Source organism: Cyprinodon variegatus, unplaced genomic scaffold (genome assembly GCF_000732505.1).
Source record: "Cyprinodon variegatus isolate N-32 unplaced genomic scaffold, C_variegatus-1.0 Scaffold321, whole genome shotgun sequence".
In the NCBI taxonomy this organism is placed as follows: Eukaryota; Metazoa; Chordata; class Actinopteri; order Cyprinodontiformes; family Cyprinodontidae; genus Cyprinodon; species Cyprinodon variegatus.
Genome location: NW_015150774.1, coordinates 633,378 through 644,664, shown reverse-complemented (window position 1 = coordinate 644,664; position 11,287 = coordinate 633,378). Strand labels below are relative to the sequence as shown.

At 38.7% G+C, this 11,287-nt stretch overlaps 1 protein-coding gene across 4 annotated transcripts in view; it reads right to left on the bottom strand.

The window, feature by feature from the left end:
- Nucleotides 1–11,287, bottom strand: part of LOC107091035 (histone deacetylase 4-like) — a 156,349-nt gene that overhangs the window by 18,222 nt on the left and 126,840 nt on the right. For all 4 annotated transcript variants that reach the window (XM_015384740.1, XM_015384744.1, XM_015384741.1 and 1 more), the window contains 5 exons: nt 8,736–8,843; nt 7,371–7,426; nt 7,197–7,284; nt 5,249–5,368; nt 5,079–5,176 (listed from right to left, as the gene is read on the bottom strand). In XM_015384740.1, the coding sequence (XP_015240226.1) occupies nt 5,079–5,176; nt 5,249–5,368; nt 7,197–7,284; nt 7,371–7,426; nt 8,736–8,843 (470 nt within the window). The remainder of the gene's footprint in view (nt 1–5,078; nt 5,177–5,248; nt 5,369–7,196; nt 7,285–7,370; nt 7,427–8,735; nt 8,844–11,287) is intronic.

The window sequence follows — 11,287 nt, the reverse complement described above, 5'->3', positions numbered from 1 at the left end:
GAGAGAGAGGTTGAAATAAAGCGGGTCCCAATCAGGAGTCAGTTTCCGTCGTTCCTCCAACTGCTCTCAGATCTGTTTCAGTCACAAACAACCAACCACTAATTTGAAGGTGGTTATTCAATAGAAATCTATTAAAGTTTTTCACAGTGCTTACAGTGAATGGTGTGCAGAAAGGCAGTGGAAGATGCTTAATTTGAACTGAATGGCTGGTGTATGGAACCAGCATTTGCTCAGTCGTCTCTTGAATATCCAAGGTCAGGATTAATGAGGTTTTGTCCAATATAAACCAAAAACAAATAGATGCGGAAAAAAAATCTCTGTGTCAAAATATGCATAATACTCAAGATAAAGAAAAGTTATCCAAAGAGGACATACACATTTCTGTTTGTATTGCATTTGTATAAACTAGAAATGAAGAGATTATGTAAATTCTCATTTCATGCATGCCTTCATCATTTACTGTACGAGGAAAACCTTTCAAAGAGCTCATTTATCTGCACCTCAGCAACAGTCTGTTCTCTCTCTTTTCTGTCAAACTTAATATATGATAGAAACTAATAAAAATGTATTAACAAGAAAAAATTCTGCTCATACATGTCTTTAGCCTTACTTTAGGTATTTTCTTACATTATGATGTTGTTATTTTAAATTATGATGACCATGACTACAAGAAATAGATAATACGCATCAATTGGAAACATGGGTTTAGAGTCATTTAAGAGGTATCATTTGTCTCATAAACAGCTGGGATTTCCAGATGGCAAAACAAGTGTTTCTCCCAAATTCCTTTGGGATTGGTGCCCATTTGTCATTTTTTTTTTAGGTTTCTGTGATATTTGGGCAAGTAGTATTTTGATGAGGTCTGTGACTGATGGAGTACCACAAGGTTCTGTTGTAGGTCCCCTGCACTTTGCTGACCTCAGGAACATGGTGCCGGTTAGCAAGCTGTGGGCAGGCAGCTCGCCTGAGCTCCATAGGCCACAGGTTTTTCCATCTCTTGCTCACCACCAAATTACAGCCCTGAGACTTTGCTTACCCCCCCACCACCTCCACAACACAACACTGTAGAGCGCACACAGCTGTCTGAAGGAGAGGCGGGAGGTAGCATTACAAGATTTCTGGGGCTGCCAGACAGGAGAGATACATGCAGCATGTGCGTCACTACGCTTCAACGAGTATGTGGCAACTTTTTTAGGGTTAGACGTCATGTTTAGGGGATGTACAAGCTTCATTGAGAAAGACTATCTGGAAAGAGAACACAGAAACCGATGAGAGCTCATATAGTATGAGAAAAAAATCTGTCCACATAAACCTACAACCTTGATCTATCAGGATTAGAGCCATAAACGACCCCACTCTTAATGAAGGCAGTCAGCCATAGACTTTGTTGAGGAAAAAATCTTCTACCAAGGACTGCTAAACCATAGGCTTCCTCACCTCCTCCTCGTTCAGTCTTGAGCAAAGACACAAACAGGTCTGGTTCTGAAGGAAAATAGGAATACAGCCGAAGTCATCCGTCACTTCCCCCCAAACTCTTCAAGTAATAGCATGACATTTAAAGGAATAAAAAAAGAATCAATTAAAAGACCAGGAAAGAAGGAAGACGGCGGTTTCTGAGGAGTACTAATTGGGCGTGAATCAGAGACCATGTATGCAGAGATGAAAAAAAAAGATGGTTAATTAAGGGGAGGGGGGGTTTACGACTCAGCCGTAAGCTACAGGACATCCTGAGAAACGTGGTTAAAACATTTAGAGCTGTCGGCTCTTTTCCAATCCGACTTTACTGCAATTAGAGTCACTTGACAGTTATGCAGAGTGATCTGTTGTTTAGCATTGTTTGATTTACCTAGCAACAGGTGGACAGTACTTATTTGTGATGGGTGTGTTTTTGCACATGGATATAAAGATAATGTGTGATAAGAATTTGATATTAGATTAAAAAAAAATTATTTAGCAGGTTTTCTTTAGGTTATTAAAACAGTCAAAAGTGAGATAAAAAATACTGATCTTATTAGAAATAATCAGCCTCCTTTACTTTTTTAATTGTCTTCTAAAAAGAAATGTCCAATAGATGCAGCAGTTTGCATCAAACCAGCAAATACAAGGTTAAACTGCAGACATTGAAGGCTTTCCTGACTCGTTCATAAAAAAAAATAATAAAAAAAAAAAAGCAGAAGAGAAAGAATGAAGAGAGTGAAAAACTCATACACGCACGCTTACACTTCAAAGCCTTGTCATCTGCTGCTGCGGAGAGCTGGTCTGAATTAAATTTAATTCTCCCTCTCTCTCTTCTCTCCAAGTTCATGGTAAAGAGGGGGACCAGGGTCGAGGAGGAGTAGGGGGAGAGAAAGAGAAAGAGAGACGGTGCTTCTGGTTTTCATTAGGGCCAATTTTCTTATCTTTTTTTTTCTCTGTGCTTTCTAGAGGCTCACACTTGATCCCCTGTAAATGCAACGTGGCGCAGGCCAGCAGAGGAATGGAAAGGTGGCTGCTGCAGGGCACGCACCCCCATCCGGGAGATATAGGGGGAAGGAAAATCAAGATACACAGATAAACAACGGATTCAAAGTATCCTGTTTTCTGTTTGAGCTTCTACGAGGCATCATTAGTGTTCAAACCTCTTTAGTGTAATTTCACGAGGGCATATAAACCTTGGCATGCTTCTATATTCAGCTCCTCCGTAGCAAAGACCTTGCAGAAACAATATTTTTTTAATTTTAAGGTTAAAAATAGTTTTTATCATCAATAAAAAGACTTTTTAAACCCTAAAACACCAAAGTTAGGGTCCAATGAAATAGTTTTTCCTTCCCATAGTATACTGGAATACATTTTATTTAATCTCCTACAGGAGTGAAATAACTTAACAAAGACATTTCTTTTGTCGGGATAAAATAATCATGTTTTATTGGAAGTCACGCGGATAGAATGGGATAATACTGTAGTTACTCTTTCAAAGGGATACGTTTCTAAAAGGGACGTATCTTCATGTTCTTAACGCCAGCCACAACTTGTGCTGTAATTCTGTAATCTTTCTCTGCTACGCTTATATTACATGTGGTGGAGTGGGGCGGGGGGGATGGACCATGGTTCAAAGTCGTTTGCCGGTTCTGCAAAAAGTTACGCCTTTTTGTCATGTGGTAAAACTGAAAACATTCAGGGCTTTACAGGTGATGAATGTAAACAGAACATCTCGTGACCTTTTTTTTTTCCAACAATGGCTACGTTCACACCGCAGCCTGAAGTGACCAAAATCCGATTTTTTTTTTGCCCACATACTACCTCAATCTGATCTCTTCATGACAGTCTGAACAACACAGAATTGATTTTTTTCCAATGCGACCCAGGCCACTTGGCTATGTGGTCCTGAATCCGATACGAATCGGATCTTTTCAAATGCGACCTGTGTCTGAACGGCCAGGTCGTTTTCATCCGACCAGAACGTCATTAATACTCAACTAAAGTCACTATTCTGCATCTTGGTGTGCAGAAGCAGGACGAAAAACAACAACATGGCGGACGATAATGCGGAGAGCAGTCTTTATTTTCAACCTTCCTATAAAGATTGAGATTTTATGGTTGGGAACGATCACTAGATGTGCTCCAGCGCTACCATCCACCTTCTGTAAACACAGAGCACACTTGCATGTGACATCATGGCGTCCTCTACTGCGCATGAGGTACACTTTCGTTGTATAAATGCAGTTCACACAGGAGATCACATACAAGTCGCATATATTTGTTAAATAAAAAAATTAAAAAATCGGAATTGAGCATTAAGGCCTGCACCGTGAATGTCTTTTTTGCCACTTAATTATAAAGGCCAGATTTCTGCAGTTATAGTTATGATGTCTATATATACCTGAGGTCTAAATCTATGCAGGTCTTCTAAAGCATCTCTAGACTCTCTTACAGTAAGTGATTCCCTGATTAATGATCATTGTGCCCAGCCTGCCAGTTCAGGTGAGAAGTCATGTCTCAGTAAGTTGGAAGTTACTTTTCAGGCCTCTTATTTAAAATGACACATTGATCAGAGATCTAAGAAATTCTCTATAACCTAGACCTGCTATAAATATGCTCACATATTTATCACTGCCATGTCTGGTGTTCATTGGTATTTCATTGAAGCTGTTTGTTTACTGATGGTCTTTAACAAACTACTGAGGCTTTCACAAAACTGCTGCATCTATACCTACATTTAATCACACCCTGGAGGACATTAGTTATCAATTAAGTGATTTCTAAAGACAATTGCTGTCCTAGATTAAATCTATCAAAGGGCTATGAATACTCTTTGTATGTGATCATACTGCTACCAAAGATTTAAACCCAAACCTTTAGTGAAGATTTATATTTATCTAAATGTATTGAATTGCCCAGCTTTTCTATAAACATAATGTTTAGTACCTGAATAGCTTTCTGCTTCAGCTTTCCAAATATGCAAGCAGTATAAATAATATATCACTTGTCATGAGTTGATATGCAGACAACAGGGTTGAAAGGGTAGGATCAGACAGAAAGGAAAGAATAAAAAGACAAGTCGGTGACTGAGGGCAAACAGAGCTCTGATGTGCATTAGTAGGCTGAGGTGTGCTTCCTGGAGATTGCGTGCCGAGGGCTGTGATAAGACGGTCAAACCGGTCAGTTTGATGCTTCGGCTTCAGACCAGATGGACGCACAGCTGAGAGCATGGACCCATCTTCAAAGAGAGCTGGAAGGAATCCAGTCCTGCCGCTTTCAAGATGCATGAATCAAAAATGGCTAAGCGATATGCACAGTTTGCATGTGTGGATGTGTTAGGGGGAAGTAGGAGAAGTTTTATATTTAGCAGGCAGTAAGGGGTCCAAATAGAAGAAATCAGGCTTGGCATGATGACAAGCCCCCCTGCCTACTTAATGGCTCCCAGTAGATCATTTATTTATATCTTGTGGTAGATTTTTTATAGTCATTGCCAAAAATACCAAACTCTATGACTGATAATTCTTTCTTTTTCTCAGAAACAGATCCAGAGAAAAAAAAAAATAAAAAAAAAAAAACAAAAAAAATGTTTCGTAAAGTTCAGGGAAATATAAATGATTTACCTGAAGGCAGCTAGATATTCTGCATCTCCCATGGGAGGTTCAAGCCCTCCAGTAAATGCCATGTTCACGTTGAAGCCCAAACCCGCACCGCTGCCCACCTGTGGTGCATCAACATGTTTTAATAGGAAGTTATTGAAAAGAAAACTGGACGGCGAAGCAAAGAGACGAACCTCGTCTGGGGCTCCACTGCCTGGGAAGAAGTTCCCATCATCATAGCGGTGCAGGGATAGATAAAGCACGCTGGGGTCTGCGTAGAAGGCCTGCTGGGTGCCATTACCGTGGTGCACATCCTAGAGTGATTAGAAAGGAGTGGAGGTTAAAGCAATCTCAAGCACATTTTTTGACATTATTGGTTTTGACTCCAATGGGGCCAACAATCGTTTGAAATAACTGCTCCAATGGGATCTGCTTTGCAGACACTGTTGCATAACGTTTTTGATTTTACTAAAAAAGAAAAAGAAAAATTAAATCAATGAAACTTCCATCTAAAACCTTTACTTTATTCTGAAATTATATAAACTGCAGAAATCTTTACAATCCTACATATTAACTAAAGCTCATATTTAAGCTGTAACAAAAGACCATCTTTGATTACAGTACCATTATCTCATAATGAGAATTATAAAATATCATTGGAAACAAGCCTGGATTCATTTATCTAAATCGGACATAATGATCATAATAAAACAAAAACAAAAAATCAAAATGTGCAGAAAAGTAAGGACATAACACAATACCCAACCATATAAATATTAATAAGACATGCTCAATGCTAAGCAGGGTGGAGGATATGTAATTATGTGGGCCAGTCTAGCTTCCAACAGGCCTGGAAAACTTCTGTTTAGAAAAAAAACACTTGCTTTGATCTTTTTTTTTTACATTTCTACTTCTTCATTAATGATTTACTGTGAGTTTACACCTCGGAATTATTGTGACACTTTTGAACATCTTTACTGAAGATGAATATGGGGGTTAATAAAGGAAAACATTCAACAAAATGAAAAATTAACAACATAAGCTTAAAATGATAAAATGTTATTTTTTTGATACTTAGTAGGAAACCACATTAAATAATTTCCTGACAGTTTTTAGTGAAGATTTAAAGCTTAAATAGAATGGGGGTAAACTGAAAGTTTGTCTGCAGCCTAAATGGTTTGTGTTGATTTCAAATAAAGGCCGGCAATGAGAGTCACTCGGAAGGAAGGAAGGCAATACATCAGCTTCTTGAATTATTTCTGTCAAACTAAAGGATTTTTGTGTAACGAGTAACTTATTAAATCTAAATCAGTGGTCAAGTTATTGTTACACAGACACTTGAACAAACTGAATAGCAGAGATGAACTCCGCTGTGGTTTGTTGAAATATTTCCAGAAGCATTTGGAAAAACACAGCCTGTGTCTAAATGTCCGTAAAGTAGTGATCGTCTGTCTGAACCGTCAGTTATATGAGTTTACTATAAAGTCCGCTATATTTTCCCCGCTCTATATAGTGATTGAGGGATTTGGGGGTTAGGGCACAGCCATTTAAATGGAATAGTTTTTTATTGTTGTTTCCAAGATAATATTCATTAAATCATATTTTCTGTATTAAGAATTAAAAAGATAAGTCACAAAAATTATAATTTTAACAGGAGGGAACCATATAACCAACAACGTCTTTCTTACTGGACAAATCCTCACATAAATCTTTGCCTTTTTAACAAACATTTAAGCTGAAGCTCTAATCTTTGGTTTCCAATGTTTTGCCAAAGGATGCCTCACTTTTTCATGTCCTGTCATCAACTCAGCACCTTAGGCTGCAACTTTTATTTACATATTTCAAAAGATCTGACATAAAACTGAACGTATCCACTGTAGGCTACCAGCATGAATGCAACAGCAAAGTAAAAAGCATAAAATTCTGAAATATCACATGTTAAGTGTAAAAATGCATGACGAAAGGAGAAATATGGGGAGAAAGAAAACTAAATCCTCTCCTCCAAAGACAAGGAAGAAAGAGGATGCAGAGAATCCCCAAGCAGGTGAAAGCATGAAAATAAAAACTGAAGACGCAAAGACTGGTTTGATATTTGTAAAAATCAAATCACTGTTTTTCACTGCTTTTATATGTTAAACTCACCCAGTCAACAATGAGGATTTTGCTGACATTAAGCCTCTGCTGCAGGAGCTTGGCTGCAATGGCGACAGAATTGAAATAACAGAAGCCCCTACAAAAAAATAAATGTTTTATCATTCTCAATATCTGGAAACAATTATTATTATTTTTTTTTATTTAAGCATAAAAACTACTTACATAGGTGTGCTCTCTTCAGCATGGTGTCCAGGTGGTCGTACTACAGCAAAACCATTCTGGAAGCAAAACAAGGTGTTCAGAAAATAACAGGTATGATCCTCATATTTAGAGAAATGACTTTGATGCTCCCTGATGGAAAAATTTAATGTATGTGCATAGAAATACTGTAACACAGGCTGATTTGGATCAGATTTAGGAGGCAGCTGTAAGATCAGCTGTCCAAGGAGTCTCACGTTGCTTTCTGTGGGCAGTAGATAGACATTTGGGCTGAGGCAGAGTGAGGCAAGTTGCACTAATGATGTTGAGTCAGCTGCTGCGTCTTAGCAGCCAGTTACTGCGGTGACACGGGCCTGGGCTGGTTTCAGGACATCAACATATTACTGTTGTATGAAGGTGAGAATAAACGTGAGCATTAGGAGCAAGAGGGGTTCTTCTAAGTGCATTTCAACACCTAAAAGAGAGAATATACATGGGGAGCAAAAGACGTGTGTGTATTTTTGCTTTTTGAGAAGTTCTCGGTGCAGGTGGAATTCGGAGGTAGGGGATCCTCTGAGGACCATCTGCACGACTGGAAACTTAACTGGGAACATAAGTTTTCCTGTATTCCTACTCCATACCCAGATACTTGGAATGTAGTTTTTTTTTTTTCCCTTTTTAAAAAAAAAACACAACTTTTACTTTGATTTCAATGTAATATCACCAAGTGTTGAGCAGAGTAACAGATCAGACCCACAAAGCGATGCCTGAATGATCTCAGTCCCAGGGAAAGAACTATATGGTATCCGTATGGCGTGCTACTGTCTCACACTTAGGAATGTCATTAGTCTGCGGCGAGGTGGTGCTAACCTAACACTCTGTGCATTGGCTGCTCTGCAGGTGGCCTTGGTGTAATACTAATAAAGGCGGCCTGTTAGTGGGGCCCGCTGGCATTTGCAGAGCCTGTGCGGGTCCTCCTGCTGGGTTCAAAAAGGGAGCAGCCCCTCCGACAGACACATGAAGCCTGGCTGGGAGGGGGGTACAGTCTCACAGGGTGGGGATGTCTGCCTGAAAGGTGCTAATGATGGAGCAGAGGTGTGACTGCATGCAGCAAAGATTCTTAAAAAGATGCTGCAATCATGCAAGCAAAAATATTAAGCATTTAAGCTCTCAACACAACTGAGAAAGTGATATTTTAAGGTCAAATAACAAAGAAAAAAGTTTAACTGCTACTGCTTCTGAAAAGAAAAACAAAATCAAAAACAAAGGTGTTTAACTCCTACTAAAAAACTACTAAGAATTCTTCTGATCGTAAAACCACTCTATAAAAGAATTTCTGTGATGTCCAGCACCAGCAGCTAGTCAGACCAAACTTCACTCTAAACACACCTTCAGCTCCCCCGTTGCTACTTTGAAAACCAGCTCCACCACAGATCCGACGGCCAGACGAGCAGCTGTGGATGAATGGATCTCATTCCATATTGTGTCGCTGTCCACCTGCAAAACAAACACGCATACAAATATGAGTCATTTAAATTTAAATTCTAAATGAAAAAAATTAAAGTAATAAAACAAGTAATAAAATAATATTTCAGTTAGAAAATTAACTTTGTTGCGAAATCCAGATTTCCCACTCTATTAGTTAGTTCAAAAGCAAAGCATGTGGATTAACTGTTCATATTTCCACAGAGACCAGACTTTACAGACCGTTACATGCAAAAACTACAATGAATCCAGACAGACAGACAGACAGACAGACAGACAGATAGATAGACAGATAGACAGATAGACAGATAGATAGATAGATAGATAGATAGATAGATAGATAGATAGATAGATAGATAGATAGATAGATAGATAGATAGATAGATAGATAGATAGANAGATAGATAGATAGATAGATAGATAGATAGATAGATAGATAGATAGATAGATAGATAGATAGATAGATAGATAGATAGATAGATACTTGCAGCCATAAGTAAAAATTGCATGGGGAGCTAAAGACAATAAAATCAATTCTTAGAGATCATCCTTATAAATTTAACATTTATAAAACCTTCAAGAAGAAACTTAAAAACAAACAACTAAAATTACTCATTTATTTGTTTAGCTTTTCAGGCTTGATTTTTTTCATGTGGGGAGTTTTTATGCTGATGTTGGAAGATGCTCGACATTAGGTTCACGATTAAGAGGCCTAACCTAATTAATGCAGAGGCATGCCTAGCCCCCCCCCATATGAACGCATGTACATGCACACTTTTCAAACCAAGCAGAGCCAAATGCACTCTGTGATTGATTGTACACAGGGCTGCACAGGGGATAATATACACTTCCTCCATCAGTCATGGCAGATACTACAGGCAGATGGAGCATGTGATAAACAGAGCGAAGATGTTGGCAGAGGAAAAGAGGAAACCAGAAAGTCTTTCTCTCACACATGTGCAGAATGACTGAAGGAGGAGATCTGGGAAGACCATCTTCTAGTTAAAGCATGCTAGTTTTAATCTGTTCAGTCAGTCAACAGTGATGGATCCCATGGAGTGTGGATGATTGCTGCAAAATAATGTCCACAAAGAAGAAAGACAGGTCTTTCTGGCTGCTCCAAGAAAGACTGTCATGAAATGAAACTGTGAGCCTTGGACCCAGCTCTGACAAAACAAATTAGAGGAGGGAGAGAGAGCGTGGAGCTGCTGGGGAAAATCTAATCAGTGTGGAAGCTGCACCATTGCACAGGATACAGATTGTTGTTTGCCAGCATTTTGTTTAAGAAGCATCAATGTTAGTTTTGTCTCTTTGTTATTTTATGGACAAATGAAATATTTTCACTTTTGTGATTAAAGCTGAAACTTTTCCAGCCTACAGGGCAACACAGCAGCAGTATTTGATGCCTGTAGAAAAGAAGACATATATTCCTTTCTTCTAAATGACCCACACCGATAATAATTGACCATTTCCAGGCTCTTCGACTAGAAATATTTATGAAATATTTGCTATTCAGATGTTTTAATTGCTTCTGCTAAATCTGTCCAAAGCTGAAGTGATTTGTCTGCAGCAAATTTCCATAATATGGTGCTGCCATTTTCATTTTGGAGAAGTTTTCCTCATCTCGAAATAGAGTGATATACTTATTAATTCTAGTTATTTTTTGGGAATGTTGATATTTAACATGCTGGCTGAAGAAAACTTTACACACAAATAGGTTCGCAACTGACTCAATAATTGTTAAGCTGCAAAACATGACAGAACCATCCTGCCTCCATCACCTGTTTTTATCTGTGATTGTTCCCAAACTCTTCTAGTTCCTTCAGGTGCCACTTTACCAGTCAAAAAGGCAATAGACATGCTCAAAATCTGTTCTGGTATTGTTGTATTGAAGGTATAGTGAAGGATTTTCATGAATTTTAAAACAGACCTGTCGTCTCAACTTTATAAAAAAAAAAATGCACATGCACAACCCTGTACCCGCTCCTGAGAGGGAACTTCTATTAAACGCATGCAAGAGCGTGCATAAGCCCATTTCTCCTCATGCACGCTCTGTTTAAAAGTTGCTGTTTGCATCGCTCATGCAAACTTACTTTCCGAAAAAAGATTTGCAATTTTTCCACCATGTCAGACTCCACATCTCTAAGTTAAAATGGGGACGAGCATGTAGGACGGCCTGACTTAAACATATCACCAGAATGATTGACAATTAGGAGGACCACTTATTTGGATGATCAACCCGGTAAAAGAACATCCTCCACTACACCTTTAATGTTTGATCATGGGCCGATGTGCCAGGATTTTCCTTCAACTCTGCTCTTTCCAGATGAATTAACGGTTCTGATAAACGATGCAGGACTGGAATTTAAGTATATGTTTTTTTTCTGCATCCTCTGAATGCAGGTTTCCGTCTACCATATTACCTTAGATAAAGAGACTTTCCCCTTGAAACCCTT